At 42.9% G+C, this 25,883-nt stretch overlaps 1 protein-coding gene across 12 annotated transcripts in view; it reads left to right on the forward strand.

Annotated features, from left to right (window-relative positions):
• The window catches only part of LOC119965418 (protein 4.1-like), a 231,982-nt gene that overhangs the window by 149,199 nt on the left and 56,900 nt on the right, over window positions 1-25,883 (forward strand). For 6 of the 12 annotated variants that reach the window (XM_038796202.1, XM_038796194.1, XM_038796254.1 and 3 more), the window contains exons 12-17: window positions 2,181-2,270; window positions 18,333-18,544; window positions 20,978-21,040; window positions 21,139-21,180; window positions 21,486-21,548; window positions 24,654-24,833. In XM_038796202.1, coding sequence (XP_038652130.1) covers window positions 2,181-2,270; window positions 18,333-18,544; window positions 20,978-21,040; window positions 21,139-21,180; window positions 21,486-21,548; window positions 24,654-24,833 — 650 coding nt within the window. The remainder of the gene's footprint in view (window positions 1-2,180; window positions 2,271-18,332; window positions 18,545-20,977; window positions 21,041-21,138; window positions 21,181-21,485; window positions 21,549-24,653; window positions 24,834-25,883) is intronic. The other 6 variants (XM_038796220.1, XM_038796271.1, XM_038796212.1 and 3 more) reach the window with 5 other exon arrangements.

The following is a 25,883-nucleotide window of genomic DNA, read 5'->3' on the forward strand; positions in this document are numbered from 1 at the left end:
ACTCTGTCCTTCCGAATAGTTTGGTACCCTCGGATATTTAACTCCCAGTCGTGACCATCCTTTAACCATGTTTCAGTAATGGCCACTAAATCATAGTCATTCACGATGATTTGCGCCATCAACTCATTCACTTTATTCCGAATACTACGAGCATTCAGGTAAAGTACACTTAGGTTGTTTTTTTTACCTCTGTTTTGAATCTTAACATCTCCAGTTTTATTCCTTTTAGTATTACTGGGCCTATTCACTGAGCTCCCCTCAGTCACTGTACCTTGTACTGTCGCCCTTTTAGATTTTTGACTATGTCTTCTCTGCCTTGCACTTTTCCCCTTACTTCCTTTTGCTTCTGTCCCTGTTTTACTACCTTCCAACTTCCTGCATCGGTTCCCATCCCCCTGCCACATTAGTTTAAACCCTCCCCAACAGCTCGAGCAAACCCCCCCCCCCCGGACATCGGTTCCAGTCCTGCCCAGGTGCAGACCGTCCGGTTTGTACTGGTCCCACCTCCCCCAGAACCGGTCCCAATGCCCCAGGAATTTGAATCCCTCCCTCTTGCACCATCTCTCGAGCCACTCATTCATCCTATCTATCCTGACATTCCAACTCTGACTAGCTCGTGGCACTGATAGAAATCCTGAGATTTCTACCTTTGAGGTCCTACTTTTTAGTTTAACTCCTAACTCTCTGAATTCAGCTTGTAGGACCTCATCCCGTTTTTTACCTATATCATTGGCGCCTATGTGCACCACGACAGCTGGCTTTTCACCCTCTCCTCCCCCCCCCCCCCCCCCCCCCCAGAATGTCCTGCAGCCGCTCCGAGACATCCTTGACCCTTGCACCAGGGAGGCAACATACCATCCTGGAGTCTAGATTGAGACCACAGAACCACCTGTCTATTCCCCTTACGATCGAGTCCCCTATCACTATAGCCCTGCCATTTTTCTTCCTGCCCTGCTGCGCAGCAGAGCCAGCCACCGTGCCATGAACCTTGCTGCTGCCTTCCCCTGGTGAGCTATCTCCCCCAACAGTATCCAAAGCGGTATATCTGTTTTGCAGGGAGATGACCGCAGGGGACACCTGCACTGCCTTCCTACTCTTGCTCTGTCTTTTGGTCACCCATTTGCTATCTCCCTCAGTAACTTTCACCTGCGGTGTGACCAACTCACGAAACGTGCAGTCTAACAGATGCTGCAACTGAACACAATTCCTGCACGTGAAAGAGACAGGGCAGTGGACGTGTCCCTGAGCTCCCACATCGCACACGAGGAGCATGACACGGGTCTGGGATCTCCTGCCATGTCTTAAACCTTAGGTAAACTTATACAACTACAATTTCAAAATAAAAATAAATAAATTAGACAATGAAAAGAAAAACTACTTACCAGTCACTTACCAGGGTGAAAAAGCACCTTCTCTCACTCTGCACCGAATTACCTCACTGCACCAAGTTACCAAGTTGCAATTCCCACTCTGGATGTGCCTCACTCACTCAGGCTGTGTCTTCCTGACCTGCGCAAGCTTACTGAGTGCGCTTTCTGTCTGTCTTTTATACAGATTACCATAATACCAGTTCAAAAATGTTTTATTGAAGTGCTTTGATCAAAACAGCAATTGCATACAGAATAATAGATTGACTGAGAAGGGGAAAGTTGTATTTAGTCCTGAACTAAGTACAAAACTAAGATTGGTTTTGAAAAATTGAGTTGAATTGAAGAAAACCTTTTAAAGATTTTTACATGAGTTTGGAATTGATGAATCACTGTAGTTCTTATTGATAAAGTATTTATTGCACATTGTAACAATCATAAATGCAATGATTTGGGGCAAAGTGTACAATTTTCCAGCATCAGTGTTATATATTCATCCTAATGAGACAAACCATAACTGATTTTGTTTTTAATAAAACTAAATAGCATCATGAAAGTAAAGTTATATATCGTATTTTGATTGCTTTTGGTAGCAAAGCAGGATTAGATATTTGGAATTCCAAAATTGATGCACCACAACTCTTTGAATTTCCCCATGGGAATTTTGCAGCTCTTCCATTGTACGAATTCAGAGTTTTAAAACCAGCTACTTTCTGTATTTCCTCTCGATAAACAGTTAATAAGATGGAAAATGTAATGGATTTCAAATTACTTAAACCACAAATCTTGGAATTGTGCTCACATTCCCTTCAGCTAAACGTAAGTTTCCAAAAACTTCTGTTGAATTACCAATGGACGAGGATCTTGAACCTAGACGCATTGCAGCAAATAGAGAGCAGCCAGGTACCAGTTTGTTGGCTTAAAACTCTGCGGTGCTCCTGTTTCTTCAATCTTTCATTTTTTTCAAGCTCCCTTCGAATTGTTGCACTGACCACTTGAAATACTTGTGTTCATCCTGCGTTTAATTTGCAAAGCATGAGTTAAGATTAAAGAGCTAACCTGGAGCCAAACCCGACCGGTTTTTTGCAACTAATCCAGATTCTGTAATTTGTGCATCTAGTTGGTGTTAGGAATGTTTTGTGTAATGATGCGATTATTTTAAAGCACTCTGACTAACAAAGCAACTAAGCAAATGAAAATCTATGCTTTCTGAGAAAGCTCCTCACAGATTTACAAGCACTTTAGCGTTTGTTTTGAATAATTAAGCAAACATTTCAGAGGAAAGCAACATGATAAGTTTGAATTTGTATCTAAAGTTTGGATATGCGGACACTCTGATTTAAAACACTTGATTTGAAAAGAAGACTGCCTACCATATTTAAGTGCTTTTACTTAACCCTGAAAACTGCAAAACTCTGACCAATTTGATATTTACCCAGTGTTAGCCTAAGTACCTGCTTCATTTGAAAGAACGAGAACCACCTTCATTTAGGCAACCATTTGAATTGTCATAGCCGTAGTTCATTATGAAAGCAGTATTCATTTAATTATTCTTGATTTCATAAAGTAGTAAGAAGAATTTTGATCGAAGAATTATGATCCAAGAATTATGATCCAAGTTTTATATTTACACATTAGATTTTCAAATCTGGTTTTCCAAAGTACATTTTAGTAAATGTTTTAATGGAGAAGAGAACCTAATTTTAAAAATCTCTACAAGCAAAAATTTCCTGCTGCCTTGAGTTGGTCAGCAACCATCTTATAAGCCAGGGAAGCTAGTCAAATAATAATGGTGTGAGTTAAGTTCCGTGTACTTTTATAAAAACTCTACAAGGCAACTGTTTATGAATGCAAAATTTTCACTCAACCATATATTTGCAATTTTATAACAATTTTTTTTTAAAAAGAGAAAGCCTGATTTAATAAATCTTCCACTGTGACAATCTGCTGCATCGGATTTTCGTGATACCGCATATAGAGCACCATGTTCAGTTTTGGTTTCCTTATTTATCGAGGGATACCTTTTGCCTTGGATGCAGTTCTGAGAATGTTCACTCGGTTGATTCCTGGGATGAATGGGTTGTTTTATACGGAATGGTATACGGAATTTTATACGGAATAGCAGTTTGGGCCTATACTCGTTGGAGTTGAAGGAAAGAAGTGGTGACCTTATTGATACATACAAGATTCTGAGGTGGGCTTGACAGGGTAGATTCTGAGAGAATGTTCCTCCTTGTGGGGGAGTTTAAAACCAGCAGGCACTTAGAACCAGGGGGCACAGTTTCAGAATAAGAGGACTCTCATTTCAAATGGAGATGAGGATTTTTTTTCTTGTTATTTGGAATTGTCTACTTCAGAGAGCAGTGTAGGCTGTGTCCTTGAATATATTCAAGGCTGAGTTAGACAGGTTTTTGATCTGCAAGGGAGCAAAAGGTGTTGGAGGGCAGGCAGGAAAGTAGAGTTGCAACCGTGCCATGATAATATTGAATGATGGAACAGGCTCGAGTTGCCAAATGCCTACCCTTGTTCCTATGTTCACAATACTGTATTATTATACAAATACAGGAATTAGTGGTTAAGAAAATAAAACAGAACTTTTGAATTAATCTGCATCTTTATGATTGATCGTAATTTGCTCTAAAGATTTGTCCTAAATTGTACTGTTATTTATAAAACCTGCTTTCACATCTGTTTATCCGAACGCACTACATGCAATTAATATTTTCACAATTCAGTGGCTGCTAATGTAGGCACAAGCAATGTCACAACAGCCATTTATGAATGAATACTGTGCTCATTTGGTGAAGGAGAATGTTGGTCGGGCCATAGAGTAATGCTTCAGTTTCAAATATGGTTTTTTCATGAGTTATTTTGGAGTAATTCAGCATGTGATTAAGCTTCTAAAAGCTAAACTGAAATGGCAAACATGTCTTTGTGATGTTCAAAACTAAAATTTGCTAGTGTTATGGGCTTTCTTTTGTAATTTTCTTTTTTATTCTTTCCCCTTTCTTCCCTCCATTCCCAAGTTGAAGTTTCTTGTAACCAAAAGTAACTGTTCAGATTCTCCAGTCACACCAACTGATGCAGTGCTTGCTGGATAAGGCCCTAATTGATGATCCTAGAACCTGTATGCCTTCTTAGTACTGATATTATTGTATGGTGCTGACTTGTTCTTGTATTTTCTTGAGGTAGATGGTCTCATAGAATTTTATTTACACTTGAGCATAGATCTTGATAGTTGATAGTGATTCTCAGGCTCCTATGATAGGTACAACTCCAAAGTTGGATTCCTACAAATGTGAAAATATATTCAACTTTTAAAGATTTCACAGCCAGACAGCAAATATTAACCTTAATATTGAAACATTTGTATAACACTGCAATAAATATTATCTGTCCCAGGGAATCAGACTTGCTTTTGAAGGATATATTTTTCCATAGGTAGTTATACATTAAGGCAACCAAAGAACTAAGGATACGAGGCAATAGATGCTTATGCCATTTTGAGATTAGGGTTCTTGGGATTGGGAGCACTTAATTTCCATTGGTTGAGGATTTGTCAACACAGCAGAATGGTGATAAACAACTCATTTTCAGATGGCGAGGTGCCAATGACTTGGATGAGAAGGCAGAATATGCTGTATCCAAGTTTGTCGGCTATACAAAGTTAGGTGGGAAACTAAGCTATGCGAAAGCTACAAGGGGGAATAGATTGGCTCAGTGATTGGACAAGAAGGTGGGTGACAGATGGACTATAGTGGGGGTTGGGGAGGGGGTGTGCCTAGTGTGTGTAAAGTTATCCACTTTGATAGGAAGGGTAGAAACTCCGTATCTAACTGCACTGAGAGAATACCTGGCCCCAATCAGCAACTTAAAGAAGTTGGCTCACTACCACCTCCTCAAGGGCAATTAAAGAAGTGGAATAAATTCTGAGCTGGTCAGCAATAAAGAGTAGAATATAGTTTATAAAGGTTGGAAGTTGGGATATTGCAGGCCCTTGTGATGACTCACAAAAATTTTTTTTAACAAACAATTTTTAATGAGGTATTTTTGGCAGAACAAACAACCACAGTACAAAATCAATAAAGTACAAAGAACAGTAATCAAAAAGCAACCGCCGATATCCGTCCCTCCAAGGCCCGCCTATTTAACCCCCTATTCTATACTACCCTAACCCCCCACCCTGCGGACGACTAATTCTCCGCAAAGAAGTCAATGAATGATTGCCACCTCCGGGCGAACCCTGACACCGACCATCTCAAGGCGAATTTGATCTTTTCCAGGCCGAGAAAGCTCGCCATGTCGGTTAACCAGGCCTCTGACTTCGAAGGCCTAGACTCCCTCCAAGCCAGTAATATCCGTTGCCAGGCTACCAAGGAGGAAAAGGCCAGAGCATCTGCCTCTCCCTCCTCCTGAACACCCGGTCCTCTAACTCGCCAAAGATAGCTACCCCTGTACTCATTTCCACCCTTGTCTTCAATACCCTAGACATCCGTGAACCCCTGCCAATATCCCCTAATTTTTGGGCATGCCCAGAACTTGTGGACATGGTTCGCTGGTCCACCTGTACACCTGACATACTTGTCTTCCACCCCAAAAAATCTACTCATCCGGGCCGCTGTGCACCATCTTAAATTGGATCAAGCTGAGCCTTGCGCATGTAATGGTCGCGTTGACCCTGCTCAGCGCCTCCGCACATAGGCCGTCTTCCATCTCTCCCCCCAGTTCCTCCTCCCACTTACGCTTCAGCTCTTCTACATGCGTCTCCTCCTCCCCCATTAATTCTTTGTAGATGTCCCAGACGCTCCCCTCCCCCAAACACTACCCTATCTTGAATCCCTCTTTGTGGCAGGAGTGGGAAGGATGGTACCTGCCTACGCAGAAAGTCCCGCACCTGAAGATATCTAAAATCATTCCCTGCTGTCAGCCCGAACTTCTCCTCCAGTGCGCTCAAGCTGGGGAAGCTCCCTTCCAGAAACAGGTCCCCAATCTTCTCAATTCCCACCCTTTGCCATACCCGAAATCCCCCATCTAGACTCCCAGGAGTGAACCGATGGTTGTCACATATTGGGGACCAAACTGATGCACCCACTGCACCAACGTACCTCCTCCACTGACCCCAGATCCTCAGGGCCGCCACGGGACTGGTGGAATATCTCGTCGGCGGGAACGGCAATGGTGCTGTTATCAGCGCCCCCAAGCTGGTGCCTCTGCATGAGACTGCCTCCATCCGCTCCCAAGCCGCCCCCGTCCCCACTACCCACTTCCTTATCATCACAATATTGGCTGCCCAGTAATAATCACTGAAATGCGGCAGGGCAAGACCCCCCACCCCCCACCAATTCCTCTCAAGTGTCACTTTTTTCATCGTGGGGACTTACCCGCCCAAAGCCCAAAATAGTTTTGTTATCCTGTTAAAAAAGGACCATGGGATGAAAATCGGGAGGCATTGGAACACAAATAAAAATCTCGGCAATTTCGTCATCTTAACCATCTGCACCCTCCCCGCCAGTGACAGTGGGAGAGCATCCCAGCTCCGAAACTCACCCCTCATCTGCTCAACCAGCCTGGAAAAGTTGAACTTGTGTAACCTGCCCCAGTTGCACGCCACTTGTATCCCCAGATATCTAAAATTGTCTCCTACTAACCTGAACGGTAACTCCCCCAGCTGGCCCTCCTGGCCTCTTGCCTGGACTACAAATATCTCACTCTTCATCATATTTAATTTGTATCCCGAAAACCGGCCAAATTCCCCCAGAATCGCCATAATCTCCCTCATCCCTGCCTCTGGATCTGCTACATATCGGAGTACGTCATCCGCATACAGTGATACCCTATTCTCCACCTCCCCCCCCAAAGCCCCTTGAAGCTCTCAGAGCAATTGCAGCGGCTCTATGGCTAATGCAAACAGCAGTGAGGAGAGGGGACATCCCTGTCTTGTCCCCCGGTGCAGCCTAAAATAGTCCGAGGTCATCCTTACACTGGCTTCCAGGGCCTGGTACAATAGCCTGACCCAGCCGATAAAACCCCTACCAAACCCAATCCGTCCCAGCACCTCCCATTGTTAGTTCCACTCTACCCGGTCAAACACCTTCTCTGCGTCCATGGCCACAACTATCTCAACTTCCTTTCTCTCCGGGGGCATCAATATCACATTAAGCAGCCTTCTTATATTGTCTACCAACTGCCTACCGTTGACAAATCCGGTTAGATCCTCCATAATCACCTCCGGCACACAATCTTCAATCCTGGAGGCTAACACCTTGGCCAGCAACTTAGTGTCCACATTGAGCAATGAGATTGGCCTGTAGGACCCACATAGCTCCGGGTTCTTGTCCCGCTTCAATGTTAACGAGATGGTGGCCTGTGACATCGCCGGGGGCAGCACCCCTCTATCCTTCGCATTGTTAAAAACCTTAACCAGCAACGGCCCTAATATCCCGAAAAGTTCTTGTAAAATTCCACCGGGAGCCCATCTGGCCCCGGAGCTTTACCCTACTGCATCGCCATCAAGCCCTCAGATATTTCTTCGGTCCTAATCGGAGCTCCCGGAGCCAACATCGTCCCAGTTCGACGCATAGACATTAACCAATACCACCTTCCTCACCTCCAGCTTACTGCTCACCATAACATAACAGAACCCCCCCCCGTCCGAAACCATACTGCCCACCTGCAGTTGCACCCTCTTGTCAATTAAAATCGGCACCCCCTATCGTCTTGGTATCCAGCCCGAATGCAAGACCTGACTGATCCAGCCCTTCCTCAGCCTAACTTGATCCGCCACTCTCGGGTGTGTGTCCTACAACATCACCACGTCTGCCTTCAGAGCCCTCAGGTGCGCGAATACACGGGCCCTCTTGACCGGCCCATTCAGCCCTCTAATGATGACGCCACCTCCACCTCCTGGCCGATTTTGCCATCTCCCTTTCTGGGCCCGCCCATGCGCCACGCCACCATCTGCCCGCCTCCAGGTAGCCCTCACCCCCGACCACCTCTCTGTCCCTGAACCCAGGTCCCTCCCTCGTCAGCAGAGTAACTCCCCACCCCCTGCCCCATATTGAACCAATACACACACCCCACTGTGCTCCTGTGGACTAGCTCACCCAGCTGGCCTGGTGACCCTCGCCTCTGGCGCCACAAGGTCTCCCACCTATCGTTCCCTACTCCCCCCCCCCCCCCAACCCATCGAAACCGCTTCCCGCATCAAACCAAAACCGATCAATATCCTAATTACCATAAGAGACAGCCCAAGAGAGACAGAGACCCCCCACAAGAAAACCCCTCAATAATACAATTTAAAGTACTGCAAAATTTAAAAAAAACCCCCACCAACCAACCCCATCAAAACATCAAAAAAACCAACAAAAACCGAATATCTTTTACTCCCCCATCTTCACCCAAACTTCAAAGACAAAAGAAAAGGCAACAATCATGCCATATATACATCATTCAAAAAAAGAGAGAAGGATACCTCTGCTTAAGTCCAAAAAGTTCTTAGTTCTGCAGCAGACCCTTCTTCTTGGCAAAATCCATTGCCTCTTCGGGCGACTCGAAGTAATGGTGCTGGTCCTCGTGAGTGACCCAGAGGTGCGTCGGGTAGAGGAGCCCGAACTTCACTTTCATCTAAAACAGGATCTCCTTCACTTGCCTGAAGCCAGCCCTCCTCCTGCCCACCTCCACACAGGTCCTGATAGATACGCAATATGCTATTGTCCCACTTGCAGCTCCTGGTACGTTTGGCGCACTGGAGGACACACTCTTTATCCAAAAATCTGTGGAACCGCACCACCATCGCCCTTGGGAGGTCCTCTGGCCGTGGCTTCATCGCCATCGCCCTGTACGCCCTGTTCACCTCCAACGGTCGGGCAAAGCCCCCTCCCCCAGAAACCTCTGGAACATATTTACCACAAAAGCGCCTGCATCAGCCCGTTCAGGGAGACCGACATTGCTTAAGTTCTGCCGGCGTGCGCTGTTCTCCAGCTCTTCCACCTTTTCCAACAGCCTTTTCTGCTGATCCTTCAGCATCCCCACCGCTAGCTCCACCATCGTTTGGTGCTCCTCCTGGTCTGCCAGCGCTTTCTCCAACTTCTGAATCGTCCGATCTGTGCATCCAGCCTGCACTTTCAAAATCGGAACTCAAAGCCAAGAAGAAGTCTGGGAGAAAGGTCTAAAATCCCGGCCAGAGAAGGAGCCACCAAGTATGCGACTTACTCCCTCATTGCCGCCACCAGAAGTCCATGACTCTCAAAGTTAACGTGCAGATTAACGGGCAGCACGGTAGCATAGTGGTTGGCACAGTTGCTTCATAGCTCTAGGGTCCGAGGTTTAATTCCCGGCTTGGGTCACTGTGCAGAGTCTGCACGTTCTCCCCGTGTGTGCATGGGTTTCCTCCGGGTGCTCCGGTTTCCTCCCACAGTCCAAAGATGTGCAAGTTAGGTGGATTGACTTGCTAAATTATCCTTGGTGTCCAAAAAGGCTGTGTGGGGTATTGGGTTATGGGGATAGGGTGGATGTGTAGGCTTGGGTAGGTGCCCTGTCCAAGGGCCGGTGCAGACTCGATGGGCCAAATGGCCTCCTTCTGCACTGTAAATTCTATGATTAGTAATCAATTAGGAAAGCAAATGTTTTGTTTGTCTTTATTGCAAGGTGGATTGGAGTATGAGAGTAAGAAAGTATTGCTGCAATTTATATCACTTTGGTGGAAACACACCTCGATCTTTGTGTGCAGTTTTGGTCATCGTACCTTGGGAAGATGTACTTTCCTTGGAGAGGGATGCAATGAAGGTTCAATAGAAAGTACAACCTTCTGATCCCAGGAATCGGAGGAGAGATTGAATTGAATGGGCATATATTATCTGGAGTTTAGAAGAATAAACGGTGATTTCAATTAAATGTATTTTTTAATATAAATTTAGAGTACCCAATTCTTTTTTTTCCAATTAAGGGGCAATTTAGTGTGGCCAATTCATCTACCCGGCACATGTTGGGTTGTGGGGGTGAGACCCACACAGACACTGGGAGAATGTGCAAACTCCACATGGACAGGGGGCTGGGATCGAACCCGGGTCCTCAGCGCCATGAGGCAGCAGTCCTAGCCACTGCACCACTGTACCGCCCTGACCTCATTGAAATGTATAACATTCTTACAGAGCTTGACAAGATAGATGTTGAAAGTCTATTTGCCTGGCCTGGGAGCTGAGAGCACGATATCATGGTCCCAGGTTAAGAATGGATTTAGACGTGAGATGAGAACTCAGAAGGTTGTGAATCTGTGGAATCTGTACCCCAGAGAGGATAGTTTTATTTATCTATCATGGCACAAGGGCATCAATGATGAAGCCAGAATTTAGTACCCTTCCCTAATTGCATTTGAGAAAGTGGTTGTGATGCCTTTTTTAAATTGCTGCTGTCCATGGTCCAGGTGCTCCCACATTGCTGTTAGATGGGGAGTTCCCTCAATGATGAGAAGTAAGGGCAATATTTTTCTCATTCAGGATGGAATGTGACTTGGAAGGGAACTTGCAAGTGTAGGGGTTCTTATAAACCTGTTGTCTTGTCTTTCTTAGTGTTAAAGAAAGATGCAGTTCATAAAGACTTAGCAAGATTCTGTATTATACCTTGTAGATGGTACAACTCGGTTGATGAGAATATTCAAAATCAGTAGATTTTGGGGGAACTAAGGGAATCGAGGATATAGGCATAACGCTTGAAAGTGGAGTTGGTATAGAAATTCAACATGATCTTCTTGAATGGTGAAGCAGGCTCGAGGGGTTGTATGGTCTACTCCTGCTCAAATTTCCTAAGTTCTTATGAGATACACACTTGCATTGCTTCACAAAACATCATGTAGCTGCTCTACAAAGTGCATGTCAAATGCAGTAAGAACATTGGCAACATGTAAAAATTGAACCTCACGTGTGTAACATAACATTCTCAAATAGATCTTTCATTTTGTTTGGCGAGTCAAATTTATTGATTAATCTGCAGAATTTGATGAGTAAAAAAGTTAACTAAACTATCTTCTGAATGGTGGTCTGAAGTGGTCTTTGAATTTGGAGCCTGCTTCAGTGTCTCATTGTACCTATGGGCCGGCAGAAGGTGTTTCTCTCTTTATCTTGCGGGGAGGCTGGAAAGCTGCATGCCAGAGGTAATCGCGGTGGACCAGGCGTGCTTTGTCAAGGGCAGGCGGCTAACATCAAACTTCAGGTACCTGCTGAACATGATAATGACCCCATCCGGGAAGAGAACATCAGAAGTGACCATCTCCCTGGTGCAGAAAAGGTCTTTGGCAGGATCGAATTAAAGTACCTCATAGAGCTACTGGAACAGTTTGGGTTTGAGCCAGGGCTCACCTACTGGGTGAAACTGCTGTACAGTGCTCCCATGGTGGGCATACAGACATACCCCACCAGCTCTAGATACCTCTGGCTGCACAGAATCACGAGGCAGGGATGCCCACTGCACAGACCACACCTAACCAGAACGTGAATGAGCAGGTTCTTCATGGAGGTGGAAGACAAATGCGAATGGTGGCAGCGAGGCTTGGCCAACCACACAATCATGTTCTGGGCTTACCCCAGGCTTGTCAGGTATTGGATGCCCTTCTTCAAGACTATGTCCAGGGTTGTGGGAGTGAGGATGGAGCCACGTCCAAAGGTGGTGGTCTTCAGGGTATCAGTTTAGCCAGAGCTCTTCATGGGAAAGGGGGCCGACGCCCTAGCCTTTGCGTTTGCCCGTCATAGAATCCTGCTCGGGTGGCGAATGGCAGCTCCACCCAAGACTGCAGAATTTCTCAGGCTGGAGAAAATACAATTTGACATCCGTGGATCGCCATCCATAGGGCGTGGAAGCAGTTCACCAACTTGCGTCAGGACATTCTGGACGGGGAGGGTGAACAGCCAGTGTCATGATGCACTGCACCAACGACATAGGTTTAAAAACAAATAGGGGTGAGGTCCTGAAAGCAGAAAACAGGGAGTTAGGAAGAAAGTTGAGAAGTCGGACCTCAAAGCGAGTGATTTCAGGATTATTACCCTTGACACGTGCTAGTCAGAGTAGAAATAGTAGGATGTACCAGATGAATACGTGGCTGAAGAGATGGCATGGGGGGGAGGGGGGGGGGGGGGGGGGGGGGGGAGGGTTTCAGATTCCTGGGGCATTGGACCAGTTCTTGGGGAGATGGGACCTGTACAAACTGGACGTGAAATACCTGGGCAGGACTGGGACTGATGTCCGGCAGGGGAGGGGTTGAGTACTTGCTGGAGCAGTTGGGGAGGGATTAAACTAATATGGAAGTGCGGTTGGGGAGGGTTGAGACTAATATTGGCGGGGGATGGGAACCTATGTAAGGATTCAGGGGGTTGGGAACCTATGTCAGGATTCAGAGCAGGGGGAATCAAGAACAAGAGAGAAAGGAGAATAAGAAAAGTGATAGGCAGAGAAATCAAGTGCCTTTATCAGATAATAGCGCGAGAAAATAGTCCAGGACGGGACAAGGGTGTGTTAAAAGGACTAGCCTTAAGGTTTTGTACCTGAATGCGCGGAGCATTCAAAATAAAATGGGTGAATTAGTTGTGCAGCTAGATGTAAAGAGATATGTTATAGTTGGAATTATGGAGACATGGCTCCAAGGTGACCAAGGATGGGAATTAAACATCTGAGGGCTATTCAGATTTTAAGAAGGACAGATAGAAAGGAAAGGTGGTGGTGTTGCATTGTTGATTAAAAGATATTGATACAATATGGAGGAAAGATATTTCACAGATGATGCGAAATCTGTCTGGGTCAAGTTAAGAAATATCAAGGGCAAAAAACATTCGTAGGGGTGGTGTACAGACCACCAAACTACAGTGGTAATGTTGGCAATAGCATTAGACAGGAAATCAGATGAATGATAAAGGAACATTGTGATTATGGGTGACTAATCTGCATATAGATTGCGTGACTCCGATTAGTCACAGTACAATAGAGGAGGAATTTCTGGGGTGTATACACAATAGTTTTCTGAACTAATAAGTTGAGGAACCAACAAGGGAACAGGCCGTCTTGGACTGTGTTTTGAGCAACGAGAAAGGATTAGTTGGCAATCTGGTTGTGAGAGAGCCCTTGGGGATGAGTGACCAGAATATGGTAGAATTCTTTATCAAGGTGAATAGTGAGGTAGTTGATTCTGAGACCAGGGTCCTAAATCTCAATAAAGGTAACTGTGATGGTATGAGGCATGAGCTGGCTACGATGATCTGGGAAACATTACTGAAAGAACGGACAGCAGACAGGCAGTGGCAAGCATTTGAGGAATGAATAGGTGAATTCTGAAAGTTGTTTATTCCTATTTGGCGCAAGAGTGGAAAGAGAACTGTGGCCAAACCATGGTTTGCAAGGGAAATTAGAGATAGTATTAGAAGAGGCATACAAATTAGCAAGAAAAAGCAATAGACCTGAGGATTTGGAACAATTTAAAATACCACAAAGGCAGACCAAGGGATTGATTAAGATGGGGAAAATATAATTTGAAAGTAAACATAAAAGCTAACTGTAAAAGTTTCTATAGGTATGTACAGGGAAAAAGATTAATAAAAACTAATGTAGGCTCTTTACTTCAGAAACGTGTGAATTCATAATGGGAAACAAAGAAATGGCTGAGGAACTAAATTCGTGCTTTGCTTCTGTCTTCACAAAGGAAGACATGAATAATGTACCAGAAGTTCTGAGAAGCACAAGTTTTAGTGAGGAGCTGAAGGAAATTAGTATTAGTAGAGAAATGGTTTGGGGGAAATTAATGGGATTGAAGGCAGACAAATCTTCAGGGCCTGACAATCTTAATCCCAGAGTTCTTAAGGAAGGGGCCCTAGAAATAGTAGATCCATTCGTGGTCATTTTCCAAAATTGTTTGGACTCTGGAATGGTTCCTACAGATTGGAGGGTAGCTAATATAATCCCGCTATCCTAAAAGGAAGGTAGAGAGAAAACCGGGAACTATAGCCCAGTGAGCCTAACGTCAGTGGTAGGGAAGTTGCTGGAGTAAATTATCAAGGATTTCATTCCACAGCATTTGGAAAGCAGTGATGTAATCAGACAAGTAAGAAGTCTTACAACACCAGGTTAAAGTCCAACAGGTTTGTTTCAAACACGAGCTTTCGGAGCGCAGCTCCTTCCTCAGGTGAATGGAGAGGTATGTTCCAGACACATTTATGTAGACAAAGTCAGAGATGCTGGACAATGCTTGGAATGCAGGCATTTGCAGGTAATCAAATCATTACAGATCCAGGGAGAGGGATAATCACAGGTTAAAGAGGTGTGAATTGTCTCAAGCCAGAACAGTTGGTAGGATTTTGCAAGTCCAGGCCAGATGGTGGGGGGTGGATGTAATGCGACATGAATCCAAGATCCCGGTTGAGGCTGCACTCATGCGTGCGGAACTTAGCTATAAGTATTTGCTCAGCCCTCGACACTGACAACTGCCAATCTCCAGACGCAATTCTGCAACTTATCCGCTTCATTCTAGATCACAACGTCTTCACCTTCGACAACATATTCTTCATCCAGATGGATGGAACAGCAATGGGGACCAAATTCTCACCTCAATATGCCAACATCTTCATGCACAAGTTTGAACAAGACTTCCTCACCACACAGGACCTGCAACCGACGTTATACACCAGATACATGGATGACATTTTTTTCCTTTGGACCCACAGTGAAGAATCACTGAAACGACTACACAATGAGATCAATAAATTCCATCCCACCATCAGACTCACCATGGACTATTCTCCAAATTCTGTTGCATTCTTGGACACACTCATCTCCATCAAGGACAGTCGCCTCAGCACTTCGCTTTACCGCAAGACCTCAGACAACCTCACGATGCTCCACTTCTCCAGCTTTCACCCGAAAGACATTAAAGAAGCCATCCCCTATGGACAAGCCCTCCATATACACAGGATCTGCTCAGACGAGGAGGAGCGTAACAGACACCTACAGATGCTGAAAGATGCTCTCGTACGAACGGGATATGGCGCTCGACTCATCGATCAACAGTTCCAACGCGCCACAGCAAAAAAACCGCACCAACCTCCTCAGAAGACAAACACGGGACACCACTGACAGAGTACCTTTGTCATCCAGTACTTTCCTGGGGCGGAGAAACTACGACATCTTCTTCGCAGCCTTCAACACATCATCAATGAAGATGAACATCTTGCCAAGGTCATCCCCACACCCCCACTACTGGCCTTCAAACAACCGCGCAACCTCAAACAAACCATTGTTTGCACCAAATTACCCAGCCTTCAGAACAGCGACCACGACACCACACAACCCTGCCAAGGCAATCTCTGTAAGACATGCCAGATCATCGACTTGGATACCATCATTAAACGTGGTAACACCACCGACCAGGTACGCGGCATATACTCGTGCGACTCGACCAATGTAGTTTACCTCTTACGCTGCAGGAAAGGATGTCCCGAAGCGTGGTACATTAGCGAGACCATGCAGACACTGCGACAACGAGTGAACGGGCATCGTGCGACAATCGCCAGGCAGGAATGTTCCCTTCCAGTCGGGGAACACTTCAGTAGTCAAGGGCATCCAGCCTCTGATCTCCGAGTAAGCGTTCTCCAAGGCGGTCTTCAGGACACGCGACAACGCAGAATTGCCGAGCAAAAACTTATAGCTAAATTCCGCATGCATGAGTGCGGTCTCAACCGGGATCTTGTATTCATGTCGCATTACATCCACCCCCCCACCATCTGGCCTGGACTTGCAAAATCCTACCAACTGTTCTGGCTTGAGACAATTCACACATCTTTAATCTGTGATTATCCCTCTCCCTGGATCTGTAATGATTTGCAATGATCTGGAATGCTCGCATTCCAAGCATTGCCCAGCATCTCTGACTTTGTCCATATAAATGTTTCTGGAACATACCTCTCCTTTCGTCTGAGGAAGGAGCTGCACTCTGAAAGCTCGTGTTTGAAACAAACCTGTTGGACTTTAACCTGGTGTTGTAAGACTTCTTACTATGCTCATCCCAGTCCAACGCCGGCATCTCCACATCATGGTAATCAGACAAAGTCAGCATGGATTTATGAAAGGAAAATCATGCTTGACAAATCTACTAGAATTCTTTGAAGATGTAGCCAGCAGAGTTGATCAGGGAGAACCGGTGTTTGTGGTTTATTTAGACTTTCCGAAGGCTTCGGCAAGGTCTCACATAGCCGACTAATATGTATATTTAAAGTGCATGGGATTACAAGTAGTGTCTTGAGATGGATAGAAAGCTGGTTAGAAGACGGGAAGCAAAAAGCTGTCATAAATGGGTCTTTTTCTGATTGACAGGCCGTGACTAGTGGGGTACCACAGGGATCTGTGCTAGGACCCCAACTGTTCACATCATATATTATGATTTGGGCGAGGGAACTAAATGTATTATCTCCAAATTTGCAGATTATATAAAGTTGGGTGGGAGGGTGAGCTGTGAGGAGGATGCAGAGATGCTTCAGCAGGATTTGGATAGGCTAAGTGAGTGGGCACATGCGTGGCAGATGCAGTATATAATGTGGATAAATGTGAGGTTATCTGTTTCAGTAGCAAAAATAGGAAAGCAGATTATTATTTGAATGGGTGTAAATTGAGAGAGGTGGATACTCAGTGAGACCTTGGTATCCTTGTGCATCAGTCGCTGAAAGTAAGCGCACAGGTAGAGCAAGCAGTAAAGTAGGCAAATGGTACGTTGGCCTTCATAGCGAAAGGATTTGAGTATAAGAATAGAGATGATTTACTGCAATTATATAGGGTATCGGTGAGGCCACACCTGGAGTATTGTGTGCAGTTTTGGTGTCCTTGTCTAAGGAAGGATGTTCTTGCTATGGAGGGAGTACAGCAAAGGTTTACCAGGCTGATTCCTGGGATGGCGGGACTGTCATATGAGGAGAGGCTAAATCGGTTAGGATTATATTAATTGGAGTTCAGAAGAGTGAGAGGGGGCCTCATAAAAACGTACAAAATTCTAACTGGATTAGACAGGGTAGATTAATAAAGAACGTTCCCGATGGTGGGAGACTCCAGAAGTAGGGGTCATAGTTTATGCGGGGGCGGGAGGGGTGAAGGAAAACGAAAAGGAACGCAAGGTACAAGCAAGAGGGACAAAGCCGCAAGAGACCGGTCCAATGGCAAACTAAGGCCCAAACCAAATTGTATACAAATGCCTGTAAGTATGTGTCTTGACCATACCGGGAATGTAAAATAAGAATCCGAGTTAAAGGGGGTTACGGTCACGGTTGTTGTAAAGATGCTCGCTCGTAATTATAGATGTTGTTTGTTGTGCGTTTTTTTCTGGTAATGTATAATTTATTGGATAAAAAATATGAAAACTCAATTTTTTTTAAATTCCAAAATAAACTGTGTTTGTGCCAAACAGTATGGCAGGGAAAGCTGCCTTTGGGACTGGTGGCCTCCTTGCCATATTTCCCTCCAGCTGGGCCATTCTGCTTATTTCTGATAAAATTCCACCCATTATCTCTATTTCTTTCTCTACAGATGCTGCCAGACTTGCTGAGTTTTTCCAGCATTTTCTGTTATTACTTAAACTGCGTCTTAATTCTGGTTTAGTAATTCTACTTCAAGATTAATAACTCTCTACACTTCTTATTTAGATCAGGCTTTTATAATCTGACAAAATTGATAATTTGGCAAATTCACTCCTTGCAAGATGAAAGCCCGTCAGCAACATTTAAGGACTGATTGCTTTTAAACCTATATGCAGTTAGCAACAAATTTGGGGGATAAAATAACGTTTATACTTACCTGGCATTCACATTCCTGAAGATATGAATTGTTTACGTAGAATTCCTTGTACTTTTACTGGCCACTTTTGCATTTTCCTGCATTTTAAGTATTACATTTGAATTAAACTATTGTTTGTAAAATTCCAGTGAGTGAGCTTGATGCATTTCCTTACAGCTGCCGTAGCTGGGACTCCGGATAGAAGTCCAAGGGCAGTTACCTCTGTACCAACCATAATTCAAAGTCATTCAGTGGAAGTCAGTAGCCCAGCCACAGCCGAGACAAGAGTGACTGAATCAAAAGCAGCGAAAGAGGATGTGAAGGGAGAGGTAAAACAAGAAGAGCGTCTAGTTGACAAAAAAAGATCAGAACCAGTCCAGGAGGTTAAGGTATATTCTTAGAACTGAACCTTTTATTTGTTTGAAGATATTTTAAATGCATTTTACAAAAGCGTTAGTTAATAGGTCTTTAGCTCAATCTTCTTGATGTTGTGTTGCAGTCCTAGTCTTTTGTTGTCTAATTTTAAAATGAGCCTTTACTGACTATTATGACTGTTATATAAAAGTACAATAAATGAATTTACTTATTTGGGGTCAGATAATCTTTGTTCGGGTAACCATCCTGGCAGAGCAGTTACTCCAAAACAATTGGCCAGTGACAGTATTGTTCCAAAACGATTACATTACATATTGGTAGTAGCTGTTGTTCCAGTCTACCCCTGCAGTACTATGGATATAAATGGCAGCTATCCCTCTTGATTTTATTTTTTATTTGGCATTTATTGTTCATCCCTTATTGCCCTTGAGGCTCTTAAGAGCGGATCTAGAGCCACCTGTAGGCCAGACCAGGTATAGGACATTAGTGAATCAGTAATAGGTTTTTACAACAATCAACAATGGTTTCATGGTCATCATTAGACATTTAAATCCAGATTTTTATTGAATTCAAATTTCACTAGCTGCCGTGGAGCATTACCTTGGGGTCTCTGGAAGACTAGCACAGTGATAAGCCCAAGGGCAGTTACCTCTGCACCAACCATGATTCAAAGTCATTCAGTGGAAATCAGTAGCCCAGCCACAGCCGAGATAACAAGAGTGACTGAATCAAAAAGCAGCTCAAGCGGATGTGAAGGTAGATGTAAAACAAGAAGAGCGTTTTAGACAGAGATGATGAGCATTTTCTTTACCCAAAGAGTGGTGAGCCTGTGGAATTCATTACCACCGGAAGTAGTTGATGATAAACATTGATATATTCAAGAGGCGGCTAGATATAGCACTTGGGGCGAAAGGGATCAAAGGTTATGGGCAGAAAGTGGGATTAGGCTATTGAGTTGGATGATCAGCCATGATCGTGATAAATGGCGGAGCAGGCTCGAAGGGCGGGTGGCCTACTGCTCCTATCTTCGATGTATCTATGTATAATACCACTATGCCACCATTTGCATGATGAAACTTGAAATAAGTTTTGGAGGCAGGTTTGAAGAATGGAGTATTTTCATTTTAAATATTTGATGGTGGCATAGGGGTTATGTCGTTGGACAAGTAATCCAGAGATCCAGAATAATGCTCTGGGGACATGGGCTCAATTCCCACCATGGCAGCTGGTGGAAACTGAATTTAGTTAATAAATCTGGAATTGAGGCTCAAGTGGTGATCATGAAGCTATCATTGATTGTTATTAAGAAAAAAAAAAACCTGGTTCATTAATGTCCTTAAGGGAAAGAAATCTGCCACTCTTACCTGGTCTGGCCTACATGTGACTCCAGACCCACAGAAATGTGGTTGACTGCCCCGTGAAATGGCCTTGCACACTGTTCAGTTCAAAGGTAATTAGGGATGGGTAACAAATGCTGACTTTCCAATGACACTCGCATTCCATGAAAGGATAAATTTTATTCCCTGCAAGAGGAACAGAGCAACAGCTAATGATGATGCACTGTATTGAAAAACAATGTTTCTGGTCAATGTTTTTAGCATCGGTTGGTAAAATGCTTAAACTTGATTCAGTGCCAAATTCTTACTCCAATTAAGTCCAGTACAAGGGGATACGAGCTAGAACATAACCTTTTGGTATCTACAAATGGAGTAAGGCTAAGTTTGTTCATATTTGCTGCAGTTACGTACATCAAGATTTACAAAGTAAGTCTACATTGCACTTTAGATTACAGAAATAGCTTCTCTTTCACATTCAAAAATATATATTTTTTAAAAACTTGATACAAACCTTGTAACAAGATAATGTTGTAGAAATAATGTATGGAAATTTAAAAAGCCACTTTACAGCCTGGTTTTGAAATATCTTTACAAATTATTCTGTAAAATTGTATGCTTGAGATTATTATTTTCGTGAATTAGCTATGAGGAGCGGTTGAATAAACTCGGTTTGTTCTCACTGGAATGACGGAGGTTGAGGGGAGACCTGATAGAGATCTACAAAATTATGAGGGGCATAGACAGAGTGGATAGTCAGAGGCTTTTCCACAGGGTAGAGGGGTCAATTACTAGGGGGCATAGGTTTAAGGTGTGAGGGGCAAGGTATAGAGTAGATGTACAAGGCAAGTTTTTTTACACAGAGGGTAGTGGGTGCCTGGAACTCGCTGCCGGAGGAGGTGGTGGAAGCAGAGACGATAGGGGCATCTTGACAAATGCATGAATAGGATGGGAATAGAGGAATACGGACCCAGGAAGTGTAGAAGATTGTCGTTTAGTCGGTCAGCATGGTCGACACGGGCTTGGAGGGTCGAAGGGCCTGTTCCTTTGCTGTACTTTTCTTTGTTCTTTGTTCTTTGAATCTGCAATCATTTGTTTCTAACGACAACACAGCAGGTCGTTGCACAGCAGACTGAAATCGTACCAATTCCTACCACAACAAATGAAAAAACACAGGTTTGTCTCCATAAATTAGAATGAAAATGGTTCCAATGTTTGAGTTTAAACATGGGCAAGGATTACTAAACTTCATTTTTTTTCAACACTTAAAACAGCAAAAACCTGATGGAGAGGAAGAGGTTGTCCGAATGCGCAAGGTTAGCATTTTTTTAGTGTTTGAATTCGATTGGTGTTTGGCAACCTTTGTCCGTGTGTACCAATCATCAGTCTCCTTGTTTAATCGTGTTATGATTCCTCATCAATGGCGAATGGCTCATTCTGCTTTTTCTTTTGGTGATCTGATCTGGGTGTGTTCTTGTGGTTCCAAGATCATCCTGTCTAGATTCTGCTATGCTTATGGAAAAACATTTTTTGGAACACTTTTTATTTGCTACTTTGCAATGCCACAAGAACAACATTTTAATTTTTGTGCTTTTCTTTTTTCCCTTCTTTCATTTCGCAGAAGAGATCAAAGAAAGTTGAGGGTGAAAACATTTATGTCAGGCATAGCAATTTAATGTTGGAGGTTTGTATCAATTGAAAGCTTGTTATTCATCAAGTTGTCTTTAGTCCAGAGTCCTGCATTCATTCTTTGGCTGCATTCATACAATGTTGCATGTGCTGCATGTAACCAAAACGCAAACATGAGAGTTTTTTTTTAAAGTGCTGATACTTTATAAGTGAGCCATGGCATGTTTTGAGATTTTTTTTCCTTTTAAGCTGCTTGAAAGTATGGTTGGGAAGGTGGTCATTTAAGATCATCTATTATGAAAGTCCACAGTGAGGCCCAAGGGTACATTAGAATTGTGAATAAATTTTGCCTTTGTTATTTTTTTCACCGGTATAAAGGTGTTCTGCTGATGTTTATGCACAGAAGTACATTTCTGTGAATATAAAAGAACAAATTAAAAAATAAATGCACTCTTCACAATATGATGATTCTTGAACCATAGTGGCTCTTCATGGCTTAAAAAGACAGTGTTCCCTCTGGTTAATTTGCTAACAGTACTGAAACACAATTTGCCTTTTGCTGAATCATGCTTGTCCCTTTGATGACTTGATGGGCTGAAATATTTTCTGTTAATCTTACAGAAAACTTAATGGGTTAAAAGAGGAATGATCATTTTGAGTTTGACATGTAACATTGAATACTTGTTGATCTTGTTTTCCCGTCACCCTGCCTCAGAGTAGAAGCACATCTGAAGATTTAAAACAAATTGAAGAGAGGCCTAAAGTTGTACCCAAGTTCCAACAGCCCCCAAAATGATGAGCCTTATAAATCATAGAAAGATTCTGGCCTGCCTTTATGAATGTGATAGATGTGCAGTGACAATAATCTAGTTTGCTCTTGCAAGTGGATTTAAGGAACTTGAACTGAAGCAAAATTAAGGGGTCAAGAGTTGAGCAAAGAAGATTGAAATGGCATGAGCATGTTCTTAAAACATCTGCAAAGAACCAGGGTCAAAAGAACTGAAGAAAATACATAATTAACATAGAATGGAAATAAAGTAAGAACATAGAAAAGGAAATATGCAGTAGGAAAGCCTCATTCAGGCGCCAAATCAGTTGTGTAAACCTGGAGTTGGGGTAACTTCACGTCAGCACATGCTTCTAGGGCCGAAGGATCTGTTCCTGTGCTGTACTTTTCTTTATTCTTTGTCACCAGTGCCATGTAGTTTTTCTTTCCCTTTTAGCTCTGTTCTCCTGATTGTGTGGATTGACACTCAGTTATGCTTCCTTGGGCATTCTTCTAATTGATGTTGTTTTAATAGGTGAGGCTGTGGAAATCTTGGAAGCTGAGTCTGGCCATTTATCCCCCAGTGTTCACGTGGACCTCTTTCCAGGAGGTCACTATAAGTAGTGATGAGAAATTGAGGAACTCTGCATTGAGGCTGCTTGCAACCACTATATTCTATTGGTTGAGATTCACAAAGACTGTAAAGTTGGAATTGAACTTGAGAGCCTCTTATGTGGATTAGTACCACATCATGCACTACATGTTTCCATTAACTCATTAGGGAAACATTGATTTCTATTAAACCTTGCTTATTGATTGTACTAGTTTGAAATATGATCCTGATGTGTCGTACATGATCATTTGAGGCCAGCTTTAGTACTGATCTGATGTGGATCAGCTGATCCACATGGTCTATTGTTTTGAATAATTACACACTAAAGTTTCTATTCTCATCATCTCTTCTGTAGAATGAGGGTTGGAGTTGAATCTTGGTGCTTAATATTGCTCTTCCCCTTTTACTTAGATGCACTTTAAAATGTGGGTATATTGAGCATGTGGATAATCTGCTTTCAGATCAGGCTTTGTTTTAAAAATTCAATTTATCATAACCCTAAATAGCTGCAGAAATCTTACAAAAGATAGAAAAATGTAGTACTTGCAAGTCTACAAAAATCGAAGAGGAATGTTTAACGGATCCTGATGGTAAATATCTGGGCATGTCAAACACAAACTTTATACTCATTCTTCTTCACTGTCTCTTTACGTTGCAAGGTGCTATGTTACCAACTTCCTAGCCATAAGCTTATAAAGATAATTGGAAGGTTTTATGTTGCTTCTGGTTTTGTGTGTGTTCCATTTCATCTGTAACTTTGTCCAAACATCATGGTAAATTAACAGAGCAGCTCATTGGAAGAAAATAGGATTTGTAGTGTTGCTACAAGTGCCCAGACTGCACAATTTAGAAGTTTTGTTTCTTTCCGGTTTCCATATTGATTGATTTTCAGAGTGTTCACTACTGAGCAGTTCACTTGAAGACTTTGATGTTTTTACAGAGATATACACCAAAATGGTCAGTCAAATCTTTTTCCATTTTACCTTTTTAATAGTGGGAGATTAATTGTGATTCCTTAAAAGTGGTTCTTTGAGCTAGGGAAGAATTCAACCAGTAATTCCAACTGGAAAGTGTAGGTATTGGCTGATATCATTAAACTCAGTTGTGATACCAACACTGGTGAATTGCTGGTGAACAGTCACTGGAAGTTGTACAGGAGGAATGGCCACTTGGGCAAGGTTCCAGGGGATTGCAAGTGCGCACGGGACCATACTCTAGGATGAGATGGCACATCAGGGAGAAAGGAAGAAATGGTTAAAAATACAATGCTTTTTTGCTTTTTATTATAACTTTGAACAAATATTGGTGATAAAAGTCTCAGCAAGAAAGCTATAAAGTACACTTTGGATCAAAGGAAAACCTATTTTAGAAGTAAAATAAAATTCAGCATTTATGCCTTATGAGTGTTCTTTCAAAGGAATGGATTGCCTAATTAATCTGGTTAGTGATCCATTCTAAAAGCACGGACATTTCCAATTAATTTGTTTCAGTATGGGCAGCATGGTGGCGCAGTAGTTAGCACTGCTGCCTCACGGCGGCGAGGACCTGGGTTTGATCCCGACTCTGGGTCACTGTCTGGAGTTTGCACATTCTCCCCATGTCTGCGTGGGTCTCACCCCCACAACCCAAAAAGATATGAATGGTAGGTGAATTGGCCACGCTAAATGGCTCTTTAATTGGAAAAAAAGAATTGGGTAATTAAATTTATTTTTAAAAATGTTGTTTCCGTATTTTTAAAACTTAATATCTTCCTCCGATTTCTGTTTCATTGTTTGTAATAGGATCTAGACAAAACCCAAGATGAGATAATGAAACATCATGCTAGTATTAGCGAACTGAAGCGCAGCTTTATGGAGTCTGTACCTGAACCACGCCCTAATGAATGGGATAAACGGCTCTCTGCACACTCACCTTTTAGAACATTGAATATCAACGGGAAAATTCCGTCTGGCACAGAAGGAGTAAGTTTGATTTTTTTTCTTCTCTTTGCTTAAAAAGTTGTGTCCTGATAGCCATTTACCACAGAATGAGTTGTTTAAAATGATAAATCAATTAAAATGATAAATCAAGTAAATACAATTTCCCCCAGAGCAAAAGAGTGCGGTAGGCAATTCGGGAGAGAGATTGGGGAGCACATTTTTATTTCAAGGTTCAACGGTAATGAAAATGTGCAATTTTTTGTCTTCCAAAAGGATGTGGATACTGGGGTCAGTTAAAATTGGGTATCATTGGATGCAGATAATTGGAGTTGAGGTACAGATCAGCCATAAATTAAATAAATGGCAGAACAAACTTGAGAGTATGAATGGCCTACTCTGTTTCTATTAGACAAGCACAATATTGACAGAGATTTGGAAGCCAGTGGTCTGCATTTTCCTCAGTTGTGGAAATGGAGATCATTCTTCTATAATTTTATCGCTGCTTATAAAGGTTCTTGTTTAAAATGTCATTCATTCTAACTTCATTATGTTAAGTTAGCCAAAGACGGTATCCAGTTTCATTCTTAGACCAAGCTTCAGGGCCCCAACAATGTAGGTCCGCCTCTGGACCTGTCAATGTATTTATGATTAAAGCACATGCTTCCATAGGATTATTAATACTCTCTTTCTTTCATTTAATTGTATCTTTCTTGGTGGATGTTTTTTCGTTCGGAATTCCAAAATAAATAAAGTTCAAAGAAACCACTTTAGCCTGTCAGATTTATTCTGTCACATGAGCTATTACAGGTGTACAAAGAATATTGTTGGTATAAGACACGTTGGGATAAGTTATTATTTTCATCAGTGTTATCACTCATTTCTTGACCATGTAACTCGGATTTCAATTATTGGCAGTTAATTTTGTGAATTGCGATTTATTACTTTCTAATAACTATTATAATCTACGTTCTGGAGAACCAATGAGGAATTGCATCGTTTGCTCACAAAAACGCCATTACATCTTTGACTAGTAAAACATATAATTTCAAAGTTGCTTTATAGCACCCACAACTATTACATGTAATCCTGCAG

This window comes from Scyliorhinus canicula, chromosome 1 (genome assembly GCF_902713615.1).
Source record: "Scyliorhinus canicula chromosome 1, sScyCan1.1, whole genome shotgun sequence".
NCBI classification, from domain to species: Eukaryota; Metazoa; Chordata; class Chondrichthyes; order Carcharhiniformes; family Scyliorhinidae; genus Scyliorhinus; species Scyliorhinus canicula.